Source organism: Colletotrichum destructivum, chromosome 7, assembly GCF_034447905.1.
Source record: "Colletotrichum destructivum chromosome 7, complete sequence".
Lineage (NCBI taxonomy): Eukaryota > Fungi > Ascomycota > Sordariomycetes > Glomerellales > Glomerellaceae > Colletotrichum > Colletotrichum destructivum.
In genome coordinates this window covers 221,269-240,101 of record NC_085902.1, presented here as the reverse complement: position 1 = coordinate 240,101, position 18,833 = coordinate 221,269, and the positions used below count along the sequence as shown (strand labels likewise).

The 18,833-nt window shown below is 55.6% G+C and overlaps 6 protein-coding genes across 6 annotated transcripts; 4 read left to right on the top strand and 2 right to left on the bottom strand.

Annotated features, from left to right (window-relative positions):
- Nucleotides 1–392, top strand: CDEST_10603 (uncharacterized protein; the record flags this gene model as incomplete). Its single annotated transcript, XM_062926759.1, has 1 exon — nt 1–392. The coding sequence occupies exon 1, from the start codon at nt 72–74 to the stop codon at nt 390–392; it is 321 nt and encodes a 106-aa protein (XP_062782810.1). The 5' UTR covers nt 1–71.
- Nucleotides 393–472: 80 nt separating this feature from the next.
- Nucleotides 473–1,578, top strand: CDEST_10602 (uncharacterized protein). The gene is made up of 2 exons (XM_062926758.1): nt 473–1,053; nt 1,105–1,578. The coding sequence occupies exons 1-2, from the start codon at nt 648–650 to the stop codon at nt 1,536–1,538; spliced, it is 840 nt and encodes a 279-aa protein (XP_062782809.1). The 5' UTR covers nt 473–647; the 3' UTR covers nt 1,539–1,578.
- A 1-nt stretch (nt 1,579) lies between these two features.
- On the bottom strand, nt 1,580–2,159 carry CDEST_10601 (uncharacterized protein). The gene has a single exon (XM_062926757.1). The coding sequence runs from the start codon at nt 2,100–2,102 to the stop codon at nt 1,875–1,877; it is 228 nt and encodes a 75-aa protein (XP_062782808.1). The 5' UTR covers nt 2,103–2,159; the 3' UTR covers nt 1,580–1,874.
- Nucleotides 2,160–2,886: 727 nt separating this feature from the next.
- CDEST_10600 (Putative glucose-methanol-choline oxidoreductase, FAD/NAD(P)-binding domain superfamily) lies at nt 2,887–7,479 on the top strand. The gene is made up of 10 exons (XM_062926756.1): nt 2,887–4,281; nt 4,350–4,575; nt 4,641–4,759; nt 4,868–4,915; nt 5,016–5,142; nt 5,242–5,378; nt 5,446–5,729; nt 5,800–6,515; nt 6,624–6,760; nt 6,824–7,479. The coding sequence occupies exons 1-10, from the start codon at nt 4,205–4,207 to the stop codon at nt 6,960–6,962; spliced, it is 2,010 nt and encodes a 669-aa protein (XP_062782807.1). The 5' UTR covers nt 2,887–4,204; the 3' UTR covers nt 6,963–7,479.
- A 198-nt stretch (nt 7,480–7,677) lies between these two features.
- Nucleotides 7,678–9,443, top strand: CDEST_10599 (Putative FMN-dependent dehydrogenase, alpha-hydroxy acid dehydrogenase, FMN-dependent). The gene is made up of 3 exons (XM_062926755.1): nt 7,678–8,002; nt 8,063–8,114; nt 8,181–9,443. Exons 1-3 carry the CDS (start codon nt 7,888–7,890, stop codon nt 9,331–9,333), a joined length of 1,320 nt encoding a protein of 439 aa, XP_062782806.1. The 5' UTR covers nt 7,678–7,887; the 3' UTR covers nt 9,334–9,443.
- A 494-nt stretch (nt 9,444–9,937) lies between these two features.
- On the bottom strand, nt 9,938–17,188 carry CDEST_10598 (Putative AMP-dependent synthetase/ligase domain, Condensation domain, AMP-binding, ANL; the record flags this gene model as incomplete). The annotated part of the gene is made up of 2 exons (XM_062926754.1): nt 9,938–16,729; nt 16,781–17,188. 2 exons carry the CDS (start codon nt 17,186–17,188, stop codon nt 9,938–9,940), a joined length of 7,200 nt encoding a protein of 2,399 aa, XP_062782805.1.
- Nucleotides 17,189–18,833: the final 1,645 nt, after the last annotated feature.

The window sequence follows — 18,833 nt, the reverse complement described above, 5'->3', positions numbered from 1 at the left end:
GTCATCGTTGTCAGCTCAGTTCTCGGCCCAGTTCTGGAAGGCATCGTCAACGACAATCACCGGAATTGACGATGGGTTTTCTCGCTCAAGTTTGTAGCCTTTTCTCTCCCACCCAATTCTCGCCTCGCTTCATATGGGATTTGAAATTGTGCTCATTTGTCGTTGTCGTCCGTAGTGCACCGACAGGCGTTTTTGCTACAGGCAGGTCTCACCTTTCTCCTTCCAACCGGCAATCCGGACTACGACCGCGGGGTGCATTGGGCAAGGATGCAGGACGAGTTGACCAGAGCTGCAGGCGCCCGGTTGGACTTTGTTGGGGCCGCGGCCCCCCTCTCCTCCTCGGGCCTTCGTGGCCTTTCGGGTTCAAGGAGGCCGGGTCAAGATATCCGTGAAGCAGCCCCGTCGTCATCTCTGACATTGCCATCGGCGATACCCTGTTTCTGGCCTTCCTCGCATGCAAGTATGTGGTTGGCAGGCCGCCGTACCCACAAAAGCCCGTATTTCCTCTCCGGTTGAAGAGGGATCGACGTTTTGCCGGTCTAATCTTGTAAGTTGTGTTCTTTCTCCAACTCTTGCTGCAGCATCTGTTGCAGCTGCAGCTCCGAGGCGCAGCGTAGCTCCATCACCCCTCTTCTACGTGTGTACGGATGTGTGTATGTGTCGAAATCGCCTTCTTCACCGGGCCCCCGTTCATGACAGCTTCGATCAACCTGCTACAACGATTCCAGGCAGTCAATGGACTAAGCCACTTCAATGCGGGCGTCCACCTGCTGCCTCTCCTCTTGAGCTCCCCCGCCCCCACTTCCCACGGCGGAATCCGGACATCTCGCTACGAGGTGGGACATCCAGCCTTCCTACCTGTCGTTACTTGGGGCAGATATGCGGATACTGAGCGTTGTCTTCGTCTGCTCTGCGCCTGCTCCGCGGCGCCCGGCGAATTGAGACGTCTCTTGGGCTTCCCCAGTCTCCAGGTCACGATGGGATTCGGCCTTGGCATGGCATTGGCCACTCTGCCCATCTACGTCTCTTTCCTGGCTGACCGGGCGGACCTGGGTAAGCATCACTATGCAGCTGTCATGCATCCTTGCTGACGAATGAAGACAGCCATTTCGATGAGTGCTGTGATGCGACACAGGTTCGAACATTTGGGGGAGCACATAGGGCTTGGCCGTGGGGTGTGTGTTGTTTCTCGTCATCTAAAACGCGTCGTCTCACATTGTGTGTCTGTGCCAGCGCTGATTCGTTTTCTTTTTTTACACGTCTACTGCAATACTACCATTCTCAACAGCCATATCGCATACGGCCTCCCACAATCCTTCGACCCCTCCCCCCTTTCGAGATGGGGGCCATATCGAACTCGGTCCAGTTCATCGAAACTCTGCCGTCCCCCCACACAGACTACCGTCCGATCCGAGTTCAGCGAGGGCTACAGCGCACAGCTTCGCGCCGTCCTGTACATCAGCGCAGTCGCCCTCATCTCCACGACGCTGGCGTGGGACATAAACCTTAAACGAGCTCGTGACATGGCGGGGTATTAGTCTGGTCCGACACATTGGATTGCTTTCCGGCCTCCTACACCAATACGATGGAGAGGTCGGAACCTCGAACTCGCTTATTTGGGACGGCTCAGCCCACGGGGGGAAGGTTCAGACGTCGTGAACACCCTACGAAAACGGTTAAGTCGTATGGAAAAGCTAACAGGGCAGCACTCGGGAAAGGGTGAGAGGGGATGGGAGGGGGGGAGGGGTTGGGGGAGAGGTAAGGATGAGGGGGGGGCCTAATGCTTGGCTAGCGACCAGTCTTGGGGGCCGGCATAAACATACCGCGCGGACGCCCGGGGGACCAATGCAACGTGGACCAGATCTTCGAAACGCTCAGCCGTCACAAGCAGATGCTGCGGGAACATGCTTCAAGCGACATTCTTGTCCCGCATCCATCTCCACCACAACGGACAACTTCCAAGGAGGGGCTGCGGCGGCGGCGGCGGCGGCGATGGCAGCAACACTGCTTTGCTCGTGCATGCATTCTGCTGCCTGCGTTTTTCCATACTCATGGCAGGGGGAGGGGGCAGAGAAATGGACCGTGGGCCATACATAGCCCATAGATCATGGATCATGAAGGTCGCCAGTGGCATACTGCAACGGCGATTCGCCGCCGTCCTGCAACACTTGCGGTCTCCCGCAGCTATTTTTTAATCGTTTTGAGCTCTCAAACCGCAAACGCATACACATACACTAGCGTCCACAAAAAATGTCTCCGGGATCGTTGGAGACAGGGTGGAGCAGCGCCGGCTGGGCAGAGTTGGGAATGCCTCCAATCGTGAGCCTCGATCTGGCCAAGATGAAGGCACAGCAAGCTTAGACTTCCAACTCTGCGACGATATTTCGGTGATAGCTCGGCGAGTGGGCATTCGACGGCAACGTCAGGATCTCCTGACTCGGCTCATAGCTATCCCTGAAGAAGGACCTCCTCCTCACCTGCACGGTTGGCGGTAGGGACTTGGCCTGCAGGACGAGGTTTGGATGATATCGTATATCACACTGATACTTGTACATACAACAGTATGTACTTACAGTAGGCACTTACGACGACCAACAGGCCAGAGACGTCCAACCCCCCCCCCCCCATTCCTTCTCCCCCTTCCCCCATGCTACCCCAGACTTTGAATTGCGGGGTGCAGAAACACGGGGCGGCAGTAACCCGTCCCCGGATGATGACCAGTACAAGTCAGGCCCAAATCAGCCGGGAATATCGGGTCTGGGAATGTGACCGGCGCGTTGCTTGGTGTCGACGCGGGGTGCTGCCGGGGGAGCGTAGGGGTCTACTCCGGTGAGCGCTAACTTGAGGCACTTTTCCCTGGCACCCTACCTACCTTATGCCTGCGGCTCTCTTCCCCCCCCCCCCCCCCTCTCTCTCTCTCTTAGAAGCTCCCCAATTTGGAGACATATGGGCAACTTTCCCCCGGGGTTCAAGGTTTTTGGTGCGGCTCAACTTGTTGGGGGACCAGGCATTGGGCCTTTACAAAAACGCCTTGGCGGTTTCCCGGTTGGGCCTGAACCAGGTGCGTATGCACTGTGTAAGTGCGATGTTTGGTAATGTATGTACGGATGTAATGTACGTCTGTACTTCTCCGTATGTACTCCGCACGATTCCGCCGACTATCATCAGGTTTCATTGTTTCGGGGAAGAGGATGGATGATGGGACGTGGCAGGGCCGCAGGAGTGCCATCATCGGACATGCGGAAGCTCTGCGCATTCGGCAGCGCGCTTCTTGTTCATGGCCTGTCGAATATACATCGTACGCAGCGGCGTATTCGATGTCACCGCATGAGGCTTGTCTGGTCTGGTCTGGTCTGGTCCGCCTTGGTCTCTCTTCCCCTCGGTGAGTGCGGGGAAGCTAAGGAAGCTATGCTGATCCAGGGGAGGGGGAAAAGGAGGAGGAAGACAGAGCAAGAGAGAAAGCGAGAGAGATAGAGCGAGCGAAGAAGCATAGCCATGCTGCCATGCATTGGACTTGCGAGGGGGGTGATACACTTCCGCCGACGCGCGTCGATGATAGGTCACCCTCCAACAATACCGGATGACACGGACTCTGCATACTACCTGTACTTGTACAGGATGGACCAAATCACATCTCCCGAGGGCACACGTCGACCAACGGGGAACGATCCTGGAAGAATGACCATGGGGTTTCCCCTCACCGTCTCCCTCCCTGTTGGATCTTGGGTTTGAGATCCTGGAGGGTCTGGAGTAAAGTCGGGGTCGTGAACGATGCAGGCAGCCGAACGACAAGGGGGGACTGGGGTAGCGGAGCAAAGCAGAGTAAAGCGGCGAAGCATCAGAGCAGCAATCGGCACGGATGGATGGCTAGTAGTGTGTACACAGTATAGGCATCCTCCCATCTCTTCATCTATTTATTGACGACCGCTCCGGCGGGTTTGGGGAATCCATCTAGAACGCTTCTCCAGGCACATTTTGACAAGAAAAAGTGTTGCAGTTGACCTGAGCAACAACAGTACATACCCAAAAGACGCACACGTCCCCCCGGATATCTTGTTTGCTTGTTTGATTATATATTTACTGTTGACATATCTCTCTCTCTCTCTCTCTCCTCTCCCCCGTCTCTCTCCTTCGTCTTCAAGCCATCTCCTACGCCCACACCTTTACCAGTTTTTGTTCTGATTCTCTCTTGACAACCACCATCATGAGCGGAGCAATCCCGGACGAGTTTGACATCATTGTCTGTGGTGGTGGTAGCTGCGGATGTGTCGTTGCCGGACGGTTGGTCTCATCTGCTCACAGACGTTGTTCGTCTTTTTCCCCCCTGGGGAAACGCTAATACCTCACAGACTTGCCAACTTGGACCACAATCTCAAGGTGCTCCTCATCGAGAATGGTGAGAGCAACCTCAACAACCCGTGGGTGTTCCGGCCGGGCATCTACCCGCGCAACATGAAGCTCGACTCCAAGACGGCCACCTTTTACCAGTCGAGGCCCTCGAAGCATCTGTCCGGCCGATCCGCCATTGTGCCCTGCGCCAACATCCTGGGCGGCGGCTCTTCCATCAACTTCATGGTTAGTGAACAAACCTCTCGCGGGCTTTTGGGAAAAAGGCAACCCCAGCTGACGCGGCCCCCAAGATGTACACTCGTGCCTCCGCCTCCGACTACGATGATTTCCAGGCCAAGGGCTGGTCTACCAAGGAGCTGCTGCCTCTCATGAAGAAGCACGAGACGTACCAGCGAGCCTCTCACAACCGGTACGTGTAAACTGTTCGAGGGGCCCGACCGTTCCCCCTTTTTTTTTCTCCCTCCCCAACTCTCCAATTCCCGGGAACTCTAATCGACTAACTGTGTGATGAACGTAGGGAAACTCACGGATTCGACGGCCCCATTAAGGTTTCGTTCGGCAACTAGTAAGTTTCCAGAAAGGCGGAGGGGGGGGGGGGGGGGGAGCAGTTGGGGCGACCAATGACAAAAGAATCCGAATCTAACCTGCCTGTTCCCTTTTCTTAGCACGTACCCTATCAAGGATGATTTCCTCCGCGCCGCCTCGTCCCAGGGTATCCCTGTTGTGGATGATCTTCAGGATCTCACTACCGGCCACGGAGCTGAGCATTGGCTCAAGTGGATCAACCGCGATGTGAGTTGATTCCCATCTTACCAACACTTATCGATACCTACACTACCGTTCATGCCTTTCCCCCGGTATAACGTAACTGACCCATGATCGTCACTTCAGACGGGCCGCCGCAGTGACAGTGCTCACGCCTATATCCACGCAACTCGGGCCAAGCACTCCAACCTCTACCTCGCCTGCAACACCAAGGTCGACAAGGTCATCATCGAGAATGGCCGAGCTGTTGCCGTTCACACCATGTGAGTTTGTTTGAATAGTAGAGAACAAACTGTAGAGCCCCGTGGTGCTGACTCGAAGAAAATATAGCCCGAGCAAGCCGCTCGACCCTAACGAGCTGAAGGGACGCACATTTAGAGCCCGCAAGCAGATTGTCATCTCGGGCGGAACCCTGTCGTCTCCTCTCATCCTGCAACGCTCCGGCGTTGGTGACCCCGAGAAGCTTCGCCGCGCCGGCGTTAAGCCCATCGTCGACCTGCCCGGCGTCGGTCTTAACTTTCAGGACCACTACCTGACCTTCTCGACCTACCGCGCGAAGCCAGGAACCGAGAGCTTTGACGACTTTGTCCGTGGAGACCCCGAGGTCCAGAAGCGTGAGTGGACAACCCTTGACGACGATTGAGAACACGTTCAGCCCGGCTGACATATCTAACAAACCTTTAGGCGTCTTTGACGAGTGGAACATCAAGGGAACTGGCCCGCTGGCCACCAACGGCATCGAGGCCGGCGTCAAGATCCGGCCGACGCCCGAGGAGCTCAAGGAGTTCGAGCGGTGGCCGACCCCGCACTTCAAGGACGGGTGGAAGTCGTACTTTGAGAACAAGCCCGACAAGCCGGTGATGCACTACTCGGTCATCGCTGGCTGGTTCGGCGACCACATGGTGATGCCGCCCGGCAACTTCTTCACCATGTTCCACTTCCTCGAGTACCCCTTCTCACGCGGCTCGACGCACATCGTCTCGCCGAACCCGTACGACGCGCCCGACTTCGACGCCGGCTTCATGAACGACGAGCGCGACATGGTGCCCATGGTCTGGGGCTACATCAAGTCGCGCGAGACGGCCCGCCGCATGGATGCCTACGCCGGCGAGGTCGCCAACATGCACCCCGTCTTCGCCTACGACTCGCCCGCCCGCGCCCGCGACCTCAACCTCGCCGACACCAACAAGTACGCCCTGCCGGGCAACCTCACCGCCGGCATCCAGCACGGCAGCTGGACCCAGCCCCTGAACGAGGCTGAGAGGAAGGCCGACATCAAGAGAACCCTGAACGCCCACTGCGTCGACGGCCGCGAGCCGCTGAAGTACAGCGACGCGGACATCAAGGAGGTCGAGGAATGGGTCAAGCGTCACGTCGAGACCACATGGCACAGTCTTGGAGTAAGTCACATCATATGCACTCCCTACCCTCCCCCGAGAGAGAGAGAGAGAGAGAGAGAGAGAGAGAGAGAGAGCCCGATGAACACATGCGCTGACAAAACATACCAGACCTGCTCCATGGCTCCCAAGGAGGGCAACAGCATCGTCAAGCACGGCGTCCTCGACGAGCGCCTGAACGTCCACGGCGTCAAGGGCCTCAAGGTTGCCGACCTGTCCATCTGCCCCGACAACGTCGGCTGCAACACGTACGCCTTTCCCCTTTTGCTTGCAAGTACTCACATAGCCAGCTAACCTCACCCCCCTTCCAGATATTCCACCGCCCTGCTCATCGGCGAGAAGGCCGCCGTGCTCGTCGCCGAGGACCTCGGATACTCCGGCGAGGCTCTCGAGATGAAGGTGCCGACGTACCACGCCCCGGGAGAGTTTGTGCTTAACTCTCGTCTCTAATTCTGTGTGCCACTGTGTTGCTTTCCGTTCCTCCTTGTCACTATCTCCAGTCTGGTGAATTGGGCGAGTGTACGAAAACCCCAGAATGCACCCCTCCTACTCTTGTTGCGCGCGGCTCGAAGCTGTTTGGCTTTTATTTCCTCATCGGTCTGAACTGTTTATATCGATAGCCCAGTCTGTGGTTTTTGTTCAATACGAATGATGATTCAATTTCGAGCCTCGCGTCTGCAATTGAGAGTGTTTTCAGTGCAGTCAACCTCTATGACGAGTTTTTGTGTGCTGTGAGCTTCTAAAAACCTTACTTATTGATGTCTATCTGAAAAGTTTGCTTTCAAAACCGACCGGACTGTACGTATTGTACTCTTACTTCGTGTTTGGTTCATCTTTCATTCTTGGGATATCAGAGTTGCCAGTTCGCAGTCTGCTTGGCGTATTGGTAGCATGAATAGTTGACGAATATCCCACGTGCCTGCGAGTATTTCTAGCAAGAAGCAATAAACAATGCTTTTATCTACCGGCCTGCCTTGCAAGTGTGTCTAGAGTGTGGTTTGTAAAGTACATCCAATCACTAGATTCCCGATACTGTTCATTCGCCCGTGTCAGCGCCTGATAGCTCCGCGGAAATTCCAAATCATGGAAACATCATGGGAATACTGAAGCGTTTGGGGAAGAGGTTGATCGTTAGACCGGCACAGGCGTCTGATTCAGTGGAAACTAACAATGGCGTAGACCGACTGATGAGCTACAGTTTACGTCATGACCGTGCTTAGTTATTATGGCTTATCTCTTTTATCACGTTCACGGTACAGTATGGCCAGGACAAATGTTCTATCCAACAACTTCTTGAAATTCTTAAGACACATCCATTTCAGTTTTGCCAAGAACTCTTGTCAAGAATCCAATCATTGGCACTCCCGAAATTAAAATGTCCGACCCCAACTCTCCTCACATCAAGAACCGTGATACTCCATCATGGGGCCTCTACCAGCGTGAGAACTTCTGGAAGCTGAATGATGGACAAATTCCTCAGTTCAACACTCGTAAGTTTAATAGGACATATCAATGTGCCTTGTATGACGAACAGACTGACGGAAAATCAGACCCCGACAAGCTCGAAGAGCTGGCTAAACAGAAGCTGACTCAGAACGGATGGTAATCCTCTACTCCCCCCCTTTACCATTCATCGTCAACAATCTCAGGTATCTGACAAGATGCCAGGTATTACGCTTCATCGAATGCCGGCCTCTCGCACACGCATCTCGCCAACCGCCAGGCCTTCTTCCGACACAAGATCGTCCCCCGCCAGCTTGTCGACACGAACGAACGCTCAACCCGCACCACGATTTTTGGACACGAGGTTTCGGCCCCGTTCGGCATCGCGCCCGTTGGCATCAACAAGATCTACCACCCGCAGGGCGAGCTGCCTGTCGCCAAGGTGGCCGGAGAGCTGGGCATTCCCTACAGCCTCTCTACGGCCGGGTCCTGTCCCATCGAAGATGTTGCCCGAGCCAACGACGCGGGGCGCGCATCAAGGACTGAGGACAACTCGGGAGATCAATCCAAGATCCCTGAGGGTCCGCGGTTCTTCCAGCTCTACATGCCTCACGACGACGAGCTCACCATCTCGCTCTTGACCAGGGCACACGATTCCGGCTATACGGCTTGCATCCTCACCACGGATACCTGGCAGCTGGGCTGGCGGCACGACGACGTGGCGACGTCGAACTACGCGTTTTACCGCGGCATCGGCGCCGACATGGGCCTGACCGACCCCGTGTTCCAGAAACGCCTGGCGGAAAGGGGCATCGATCCACAAAAGGAACCCGAGAGGGCGGCGGCGATGTGGATCGACAGCATCTGGCACGGCCGCGCGTGGTCCTGGGACAAGGCCGCGTGGGCGCGGGCGCAGTGGCAGCGAATCAGCGGCGGGAAGCCGTTCCTGATCAAGGGAATCCAGAGGGTCGACGACGCAGAGAAGGCGGCGGACCTCGGGTTCGAGGGCATCGTCGTGAGCAACCATGCTGGACGGCAGGTCGACGGGGCCATCGCGAGCCTGGACGCGCTGGAGAAGATTGCGGAGAGGGTCGGGGACAGGATCGTCGTCACGTTCGACAGCGGCGTGAGGGGCGCGGCGGACATAACGAAAGCCCTGGCGCTGGGTGCCAGATTCGTCTTCATCGGGAGGCTGTGGATCTGGGGGTTGAGCATCATGGGAGAGCACGGGGTGAGACATGTGCTCAAGGGGCTGTTGGCCGACTTGGACATCTTGATGAACGTGGCGGGGATTCAGAAGATTGGGGACATCAACAAGGACCTGCTGGAGTCGTTGCCCAAGACGTACGCACTGGTTGCTGAGAAAAGCAAGTTGTAGACTGGAACCGATGGTAGAGAAACGAGATTTGCATGCCCAAACATCGAGGGCAAGATCAATGGCTCATAGCCAAACGTGAGTCTTGGAAAGGCCGTTGATTCTTCTGAAATGATACCTAGTGAGTTTGTAAAAGATGTTGGCAGCCAGACAAGACAGTCCTGGTTGAAATAGTACAACAAACCATGTTCCGAAAGAAGTGAACCCCAATGATAGCGCGAGGGGTTTATCAACTGCAGAAGCAGGTGAAGCAGTCATACTGTCTGTCATTCTGAGCAAGCCGTACCGCGATGGAGGGCTACCCCATGTGACCGTCAAATTGATGCGGGTATGCAAAATTGCTGCAGGCATGTAACAGTCTGCGTGAGACAACGTGATACTCGGCGGAGAGGCTGTTCATGTGTTAATCAGTGTAAGTTTGTGAGAGAAAGGCATATGTATTCTGCAAGTTGTGAAATTGAATAAGACCCCAGAGAGAGTCCTTGTTGAATACCTGACATTTTGAAACCTACTAAGTCAAAGACGGTCAAACATCAAAATCTACCAGTGAACAAAAAATGACCGTTGCAGTCCCACGCGTAATCATCTTTTCCGCCTGTTCAGTGCTTCACACAATGTCTACAAAGTCAGACGAAGGGCTTGGTGTCCTCAGCGGCGTGACCGCGACTGACACGGACATGGCCGACTTCGTATCGCTGCGGCCATACCCCAAACGCTTCGAGTCCACCGTTGCCTGGTTCCAGATCGGGGTTGTGGGCGTCCTCGAAAACACCTGTGGCCTGGGGGACAGCAGCGTAGGCTCGGTCGAGCTGTCCCCGTCCACGCTGCTTGTCCTGCTCGACTTCACGTATCCGATGGCGACCAAGTACTGCAGGCTCTTCCTGAGCGCCATTTTCACCGAGCCCTGGTGCTCGAGCTGGTCCTCCCTCTTCATCGATCCCAAAGGCTGTCCGAGTTGACCTCCCGTGTCGTCGAGGAAGTGCAGCACCGGCCAGAGTCTGTGCGTGGACCCCTTCTCCTCGACATCATCGTGAAGAGCGCGTAGCCAGGACTTGGAGTCTGTGGCTGATGTCACGCTGTTTGTTTCCTGGATGACGATGTTCCAGTACTCTCCCATCGTCAAGCCGTTGAGGATCTTCTTGACAACAGGAGCGTCGTCATCCCGCGGATTGCGAAAGCAGCTGTTCAGAATCGTTTCGGCTACGAGATCGACTCCTGCTGCAGCAAGCCAGAGGTCGCGCTCGTCATTGTCGAACAGGCCGATGTCCAATGCGCTTGCTGTTACTCGCCAGAGAAAGTCGTCGGTATTCGAGATGCCATCGGAGGAGCTGCCCATGATCAAGCCTGGCTTCACGATGCTCACCAGAGACCCGTAGCCAGCCTTCGTGAGCCGCTCAGCGTACCGCGCAACCAGGATCTCGGCGACGAATTTCGTCTGACTGTACGCCGGGTACAGCTTGAGCTCTTGGGCGATCTCCAAAACGTTGTCCGGAGAAGTCGACAGATGGCCCCCGGAGACATAGGTCAAGCGCACGGGTCGGGATGCCGCCGCGTGTGTCAAGGCCGTCAGGAGGCTAACCGTGGAGAGCACGTTGGCTGGCGTCAACGCTTGGTAATCTGCCATCCAGTTTACCACTGCTCCGTTGTGAACCACCGCATCAACCAAGTCGCCATTCATGCTCGTGCCATCGAGGCGTGCCCATTGACTGTCTCCGAGACCAAGGCGCGGCATTGCCAAGTCGCCATGCCATACTTCGATGCGGCTGGAGTATTCCTCCAACCACCAGCTGCTGCCGCCGGCAAGTTTCATGAGTCTCTCAGTCGCATGTTCAGAGTCCTGGCCCCGCACTAGGGCTATCACCTTGCGAGTCTCTGGTCGTTCCAGAATTTGTGCCAGCAACTGGTTGCCGAGGAATCCGGTTGCTCCCGTAAGTAGGATGACTTCGACAAGACCGGCCCGCGTCTCACTTGATTTTGGGAGCGGGAGAGCACCGAGTTTCTGGTCGTGGACTTCTATGTCGCGAAGCAAGTCGAGTTCCTCGTCTTGGTGAGAGCTGTGGCGGTCGTCAATGACTAGCTGCGCGATGTCTCGGATGGTCGCTGCGCTGTTCATGTACTTCTGAATGGGCAGGCTGACGTTATAGATTTTTCGGACAAATGTCGAAAGCGAAATGACCTGAATCGAGTCCATCCCAGCGTAGTACGGATTGAAGTTGTGGCCGCGCAGGGACTCTGCGAGCTGATGATCGCCTCCAGAGAGAAGATCGGCGAGCTTGTTGCCGATACACACGGCTATATGCTCGTCGGCTCGTAGAAGATCAGCGACAGCGGCAGCGTCATCCTCAACAAGCCGGGTCTCTGGAACCTCGGCAACAGACAGTGACGAAGAAGAGTCCCTGAGCGCACGTCGATCAAGCTTGCCCGTCGAGGTAAACGGAATCTGCTTGACAGTGATGATGTGGGATGGGACCATGTAAGCGGGGAGGACTGAGGCAAGCTGTTGCCGGAGACGATCAGAAAGTCCGTCGACGACAACATCTTTGTGTTCCACGAAACCGCTTGTTTGGCTGCCGAGTTCAATGAAGGCAACCAAAGACTTTGTTGACAGTCCTGGCAATGACAGGGCGTCGACGACAACGATGCTGCCCAATGGCAGCAACTTGGCGAGATGGTGTTCCACTTCCCCGGGCTCAATCCTTTGTCCACGAAGCTTGATCTGTGTGTCTTTTCGCCCGAGATACGAAATCGTACCGTCAGAGTTGAGCATGCCGAGATCGCCAGTCTTGTACATCCTTCTGGTGACATTGCCGGCCTCGAAATGTGTGATCCACGCCGGGTTGGTGATGAATGCTTTGGCCGTCCTTTCTGGGTCGCCGAGATACCCACGAGCAACATTTGGGCCCTCGATGAGTATCTCGCCGGTGCTGCCGATGGGAACCAGCCTGTCGTGGTTGTCGGGCTCGACGATCCAAATCAGCGAGTTCGCACCGCGGCCGATAGCATCGGTTCTGAAATGGCCGCTGCTGAGGTTGGCGGTTGTGCACACGCTGCCCTCGCAAGGCCCGTAACTGTTGATGAGCTGGACGTGACTGGACCAAGTCTGAATGGCATCTAGTGTCATGGCCTCGCCACCCATGCACACAGTCTTCATCGTGGGAAGGTCCTTGGGGTCCAGGGTGCGTGCGAACGATGGCGTGAAAAACGCCCAGTCCGCACGCGATCTTGTGATGAAGCCGGACAAGTCGTTCATTCGCTCTTCGTCGGAGGGAATACAGATGCACGCCCCGAGGATGAAGGAGTTGACAACCTCGATGACACTGACGTCGAAGACGTGGGCAGAGAACTGGAGGACCCGCGACCTTCCCGACATGTCCATTGCTCCCGCGTGAGCATGTGCCGCTGAACACAAAGTCTTATGCTCTTGGACAACCCCCTTGGGCTCTCCGGTGCTGCCGGATGTGAAGAGAACGGTGGCGGCGTTGTGCGGTTGAACATCTGTGCTGGAGAACGGAGCGACTTGGAGTTCCTCGAGTCGGGCAAATAGACCCGAGTCAACGACAACAACATGGACATCCATGTCCAGAAACATGGCTGCGTTTGCGGCCGAGGCTACAACGACGTTCGCAGAAATTTTTCGTATGACGAATGACTTGCGTTCAGGGGGATGGGCCGGGTCGAGAGGGACCATTGTACCGCCGGCCTTCAGAATGGCGAGCATCGAGACGACCGTGTACATGGACTTTTCGAAGCAGTACGCGACGTTTACCTCTGGCCCGACTTGTAGTTCCACGAGGACGCGGGCCAGTCGGGAGGCCATAGTGTCCAGCTCGGCGAAGGAGAGAAGACCGTCCCACGCGAACACAGCCTGTGCATCTGGCTGAGAGCGGGAGTGCTCTTGAAACACGTGATGGACGCAAGAGTCGACAGTGTAAGGAGTCTTCTCGTTCCACTTGCGGATATCGGCAAGATCTTGAAAGGTCGGCTGGCTAGAGAAGTCTTCGATGCGTTGGTTCTCACTGGACACCAGAAAGTCCAAGGCGCTTTCAAAGTAGTCAAGAAGGCGCCCCATCTGTGATGATTCGAGATACTGAGTGTCGTAGTTGACGTTGACGAACACAGACCGCCGCCCGAGGTTGCACTCAACCATGACGGCGTGTGACCTGAACTTGTCAAGATCCTGGGGCCTGTCGAAGCCGATGAAAGGCTCGCCGTCCACGGCCATGTCGACCTCCGGCTGGACGATCATCATGCTCTGGAAATCACAGGCCGCCCGGCATGCCGCGTTGACTCTCGCAATGTTTTGCATGCCCATCTGCTCGTAAGGAATCATGTTAATGGTGCTCATCTGGATGCTATCCAGCAAGTCGTGCGCCAGAGTCTTTCTATCGCACCGCACCCTCAACGGGACCGTCGCAATGATTGGGCCGAGAACAGACTCGATGTTGTCAAAGGGCGCGTTCCTCCCAGAGGTGGTGACACCAAACACGACATCGTCGGAGCCACTGAAGCGGCTGATGACCAGCGCCCAAGCCGCGCGGAGGATGTTTGTGGCTGTCGCTCCTGTGCTCGATACCGGGAAAGGTACCGTGCGACGAGCGAAGGCCGAATGTTTCTGTTCCGGAGCGCTTGTATCCGTCAACGGCTTTGGCGGGAACGTAGCGAGCTCGACTCCCTCAAACACCGAGCTCCAGTATCTCGATGCAGACTCCTGGTGCATGCTCTTGTAGTACTTGACAAACGAGGCAAAGGAGGCTTCAACAGGCTTGAGAGCGCCGGCATAAGCAGCCCGGACAGACTGCAGGGTGAGAGCGACAGCATGACCGTCGGTCACGGCGTGGTGTACTGTCCAGACCATGCAAGAGGCACTTCCGTTGGGGGCATAGATGATACCGAAGCGGTTGAGCTGCGCACCGAAGCTCGAAGGCTGCTTCAGGTCCATCTCGAGGTACTCTTCGAGGTTGAAGCTCTCACTCCAAGCCAGGCTCTCGCGGACGACAACTTGGAGTATGCCGGAGGAAAGCGTGTCGACAAGGCGAGTGCGAAGAATCCCGTGGACTTGGGCCACCGATTCCCATGCCCTCTTCAATCTCGCGATGTCGGCGTCTGCTGGGAGGTGCATCACGTACTGCACCAGGTACGAGTTCGTAGTTGAGGTTGACAGAGCCATGAGCCCCTCTTGCAAGGGCGTGCAGGGGAACGAATCCTCAATGTCCTCAACACCGAGGCCGCATTCATCCGCAATCTCGTCGAGAATCTCCGAATGGCTTGCGCTGTCGCCCAGAAGTTCCAGCCGTTGCGTGCTGACTGTCGTCCTCTTGCTCTCTGTTGGAACGAGGCAAAGATCGTGCAGAACGGGGGTCTTGAAGATCTGCGCGACGCTCAGTTGCAACCCCTTTCTCCGCGCGGCGGTGACCAGCCCAATGGCTGCAAGAGAATCGCCTCCAAGACGGAAGAAACTACTGGTTGCAGGTATCGCGGCCGACTGAACACCAAGTACTTCCGTCCAGAGCTGCCGCATCGATCGAAGCTGGTCTGTCTCCTCGACTGGCTTTGTGTTCTTCTCGGTTTGCGCGAACGAATAGAAATGATCAGACGTGAGCGCCGCTGCTTCGCGACGCAACCGCTTGACGTCTGCTTTGCCGTTGGGGCTCAGAGGCAGGTAGTAAAGAGGGATGTAAGTCGAAGGATGCATCCATGACGGAAGCCTCTGGGAGATCTCGTCTTCGACCTTGGGGATTGCTTCCAAGAGAGGTGTGTGCTGGTGAGACATGATGCAAGGCGACTGAGAAAGCTCCCTTTCGGCGGTCTTTTCCATGCAAACGAAAGCCACAAGAGCCTTGGACTGAGGCTTGCTCCCCAGCCCTGGACGCTCGAGAACATCCACAACGATGTCCGTGACACCGAACGCCGCCCGCAAGTGGTACTCGACCTCGGACGCCTCCAAACGCTGGCCGGAGATCTTGAGTTGGGTGTCTTTCCGTCCCTCAAAGTGGATGACGCCGTTCTGATCAAAGCGACATATGTCGCCAGTCCTGTACAACCTGGACCGTCGACCAAACTTGGCCAGCCAAGGTGGGTTGCGGATGAAAGCCTGGTTTGGGCCTTCGTTCTCCGCGAAGTTCAAGTAGCCCCTCGCAAGCTGCGGGCTCTCGAGAAGAAGCTCCCCCGGTGCCCCAACGGGAGAAAGGCGGTTGGGATCCTCAGGGTCGGCAATCCAGCAAAGCGTGCCAACGCCGCGGCCAATGACCCCGGCCTTGGCAGAAGGAGGCAAAGGGTGCATGGTTGAAAAGACTGTGTTCTCGGTAGGGCCGTAGGCGGCAACGAGGCTGCGCCCAGGCGCCCATTTCTCGATGTTGTCCTGGCCTATGGGCTCCCCGCCAAGGACGATCGTCGCCAAGCCCGGGACCTCGAACGGCTCTAGCAGCCGAATCAAAGAAGGCGTGAAGAAAGCCCAGTTGACTCTCTTCTCTTGTATGACGGCCGTGATATTGTTTAACCGCTCGTCTGCGGACGGCACGACCACACACCCGCCAAACGCAAGCGTCGTCAAGATCTCGGCAATGGAGGCATCGAATGTGTGGCGAGCATACTGGAGAGCCCTGGTCTTTTGGCTGAACCCGGTGGCCTTGCCGTGGGATATGACGGCGGCTGCGCAAGCGGAGTGGTCGATCATGACTCCTTTCGGCTCCCCTGTGCTTCCGGAGGTGAACATGATGTAGGCCAGATTCCAAGGCTGCGGGGAGAGTGAGTGCGGAAGTGGTGCGTCCAGGGCTGACTGGATCCATGCTTCGTCCAAGGCAACTACGTTTTCCGAGAGCCTAAGCAGTCGTTGCTCGTGACCCCTGGAACAGAGGATGACCTTAGCTTTGACTTGACCCAGGATGTAAGAGATGCGGTTGTCAGGCTGGGAAGGGTCCAAGGGTACAAATGCCCCAGAGGATCTGAGGACTGCCACCGTGGCAACGGTATTCCAAATGCTCTTGTCGAAGAAGAGAGCAACAGTGGACTCGGGGCCGACGCCTCGTTGGCATAGTTCATGGGCAACCTTGTCCGATGCCTCGTCCAGCTCAGCGTATGACATTTGACCATCCCAAGCCTCGACGGCCGGGCTCAACGGCGCTTCATGGACGTTGCGCTCAATCAGCTGGTGCACACACGTGTCGGAACGTTCAGGGACGCATTGGTTCCAGTCCAGGCACTGTTGGTGGTCGAGGTCGTTTAGGAGCTCGATGTCGGATAGCTGTGAATATGGATGCGAGACAATGCTCTGTAGCACCTGGCGAAATGTGGCCAAGACACGTTTTGCTTGCCAATCTGAGCACCAGGATGGCGTGTATTCACACTTCAGCAGTATTCCCTTGGTGAAGGGGTCCCAGCTAGCCGTGAAAAGTACTTCAATCTGGATTTGGTCAGTTTCAAGCGCGTGAGGGTCTTGTCATGTGTGACGTACGTTTGTGTCAATACTCTTGACACTGGCCAGAGAAGGGATGTCTAACAGCGTTTGAAGATCATCTTCGAGCGCAATGACTGACAAAGCGTGTCTGAAACTTGCTTCTTTCGCCAACTGGGCGGTTGTGGTATCGTCATGGCCAGTCTCTTGAAGAAGCGTCACGACCTTTTCGTTTCGGGGAAGATTCTTGCTCCAATGCCGCCAGGTTACTTCCTTCCCCTGGAAAACCAGACTGGCCGACTTGTTGGGCCAGAAAGACTGTAACGAAATCGCGCAGGCAAGTCGAATGACCGAAGAGGCCGAACATCGAGCTTGTTTCTTGAGGCTTTGGAACTGGTGATGATGGAAAAAAAGAACCTCCACAGCCTTGAAGTCCGAGCGGGCAGGTGCATCAGTATGGACTAGCATCTTGTCTACTTTGTAGAGCCAAGAAAAAGGCAGAAATAGAGCAGCTTGGCGCTGAAGGTCACTCTGTCAACGGGGTGGAAATACATGTAGGTGTGAAGGGGCATCGGCTTCTTGAGGGAAAACCTCTGTCGTGGAATGATGGGCAGAACAATATTCCAAAGCCTGACCCTTACTCAGTCCAAGGGTCATCAAGGCAGCAACTTCGTTCATGATATCGTAATCTCAGGGGCGCCAGGAGCACACCACTTTCGACAAGACGCCCCCTATGTCGAGGGTGAAATCTCTTCATGGGCAAGCGGAGACCCAAATGTGAGGTCATTCGTGTTTCGCCACGGCAAGGTGCACTTTTGCAAGTTCTTCCTTGGAAATGGAAGGATCAGAATCTGCTTTGCCATCTTTGGCTAGACGCAAATAGATCAAAGCCATTGCATTCATCTCTGACTGGTCTTCAGGGGTTGGATTCAGCACACACGAAGGCCTCTGGCCGAGAGATGAAGACCGATCACCGAGGTTCCGAAGAAGGCAACATGGTTCAAGAACCGATAGTTCGTCTCTCCTCATCTGAGTACGAATGGCACAGTTGAGTGGACAGTTACAAGTATCCGTACCTTGCCTGAGGGTTGTCGCCCACGGGGAAGCATCCGGCGCATTGGAGACCAATCCAGACTCTCGGGCGTGATCCATCAGGACCGAGTAGATCGTACAGCCTCTGTCAGTTTGCAGGGAAAGTGTTGGGATGACGATCCCTCGGCACCAATCTGGCAATAGTTCTCTGGCGAGGTGACGTGACGAAGAAGAGGGTGGGAGAGAAGAGGCGAGGCAGGATTGTGACCACGATCGTAAGCCCAAATGGCGATTTACTCAAGAGCATACGGTAGCTGTGTTTACAAAGTCAATTTTTGTCAGACTTTGTTAACGACTGAGAATTCTATTTGGGAAGAGTCTTGTTCAACGAAGGTAGTCGACCTACAACTTGATACCCAAACTACACATCTGCAGTTCGTGATACTGCAGCCTTACGCATCGGCAGTGACCTGCAAAAGCTGCAGCATGCACCCCAAAGTGGAGCTATTCATCGATTCCGGGTCGGTGGGCTTTTTTCCTTTGGCTTACTGGGTTGTGCTCGAAACCCGGGTCTCTTTTGCGGGCGTTGAGGCTGACCATCTGACTGACGGCTTATCGTCTCCGAACTCGTGGAACACGAACCGTGACCAAGCCTATGCTGACAACCGAAATGAAGACAAGACTTAGTGGGCTTCTGGAAATCACCCTTGTCCTTCTCTGGCAGGTCGAATACAGAGCTACCATTATCCCACCCCGAGTGTCCGATCCTACCAATCAGCAGAAACCCCAAACAGAACGACTATTGGTGTTCTGGCCGGTGTCGGATGGTTTCATGCCTAGAAAAAGCGAGTTGAAGGATGGGAAATCCTCTTAAGCAGCTTCCTCTTACGGCATGAGAATTTTCCCTGGTTGGCCCTTTTGAAGCGGATTCCTGCATCTCACCGGGCTGAACCAAGACTTATGACCGTGGCATAGGATTTGCCGCTAAGAGTCCAGTAACCCTTGCACAGTTCAGTGGCGGCATGAGTGAGGTGAGCAAGTTCAGGGTTAGTGTGTCTTGGAGTGATACGATACACTCAGC

Excerpts from the sequence above, each read along its gene's own strand:
- CDEST_10602 (XM_062926758.1), top strand. The coding sequence starts at position 648 with ATGTGTGTATGTGTCGAAATCGCCTTCTTCACCGGGCCCCCGTTCATG. Across the intron at positions 1,054-1,104 it reads GGCTGACCGGGCGGACCTGG|CCATTTCGATGAGTGCTGTG; the intron begins GTAAGCATCACT and ends GAATGAAGACAG.
- CDEST_10601 (XM_062926757.1), bottom strand. The coding sequence starts at position 2,102 with ATGGGCTATGTATGGCCCACGGTCCATTTCTCTGCCCCCTCCCCCTGC.
- CDEST_10600 (XM_062926756.1), top strand. The coding sequence starts at position 4,205 with ATGAGCGGAGCAATCCCGGACGAGTTTGACATCATTGTCTGTGGTGGT. Across the intron at positions 4,760-4,867 it reads CAGCGAGCCTCTCACAACCG|GGAAACTCACGGATTCGACG; the intron begins GTACGTGTAAAC and ends TGATGAACGTAG. Across the intron at positions 6,516-6,623 it reads CCACATGGCACAGTCTTGGA|ACCTGCTCCATGGCTCCCAA; the intron begins GTAAGTCACATC and ends AAAACATACCAG.
- CDEST_10599 (XM_062926755.1), top strand. The coding sequence starts at position 7,888 with ATGTCCGACCCCAACTCTCCTCACATCAAGAACCGTGATACTCCATCA. Across the intron at positions 8,003-8,062 it reads AATTCCTCAGTTCAACACTC|ACCCCGACAAGCTCGAAGAG; the intron begins GTAAGTTTAATA and ends ACGGAAAATCAG. Across the intron at positions 8,115-8,180 it reads AAGCTGACTCAGAACGGATG|GTATTACGCTTCATCGAATG; the intron begins GTAATCCTCTAC and ends ACAAGATGCCAG.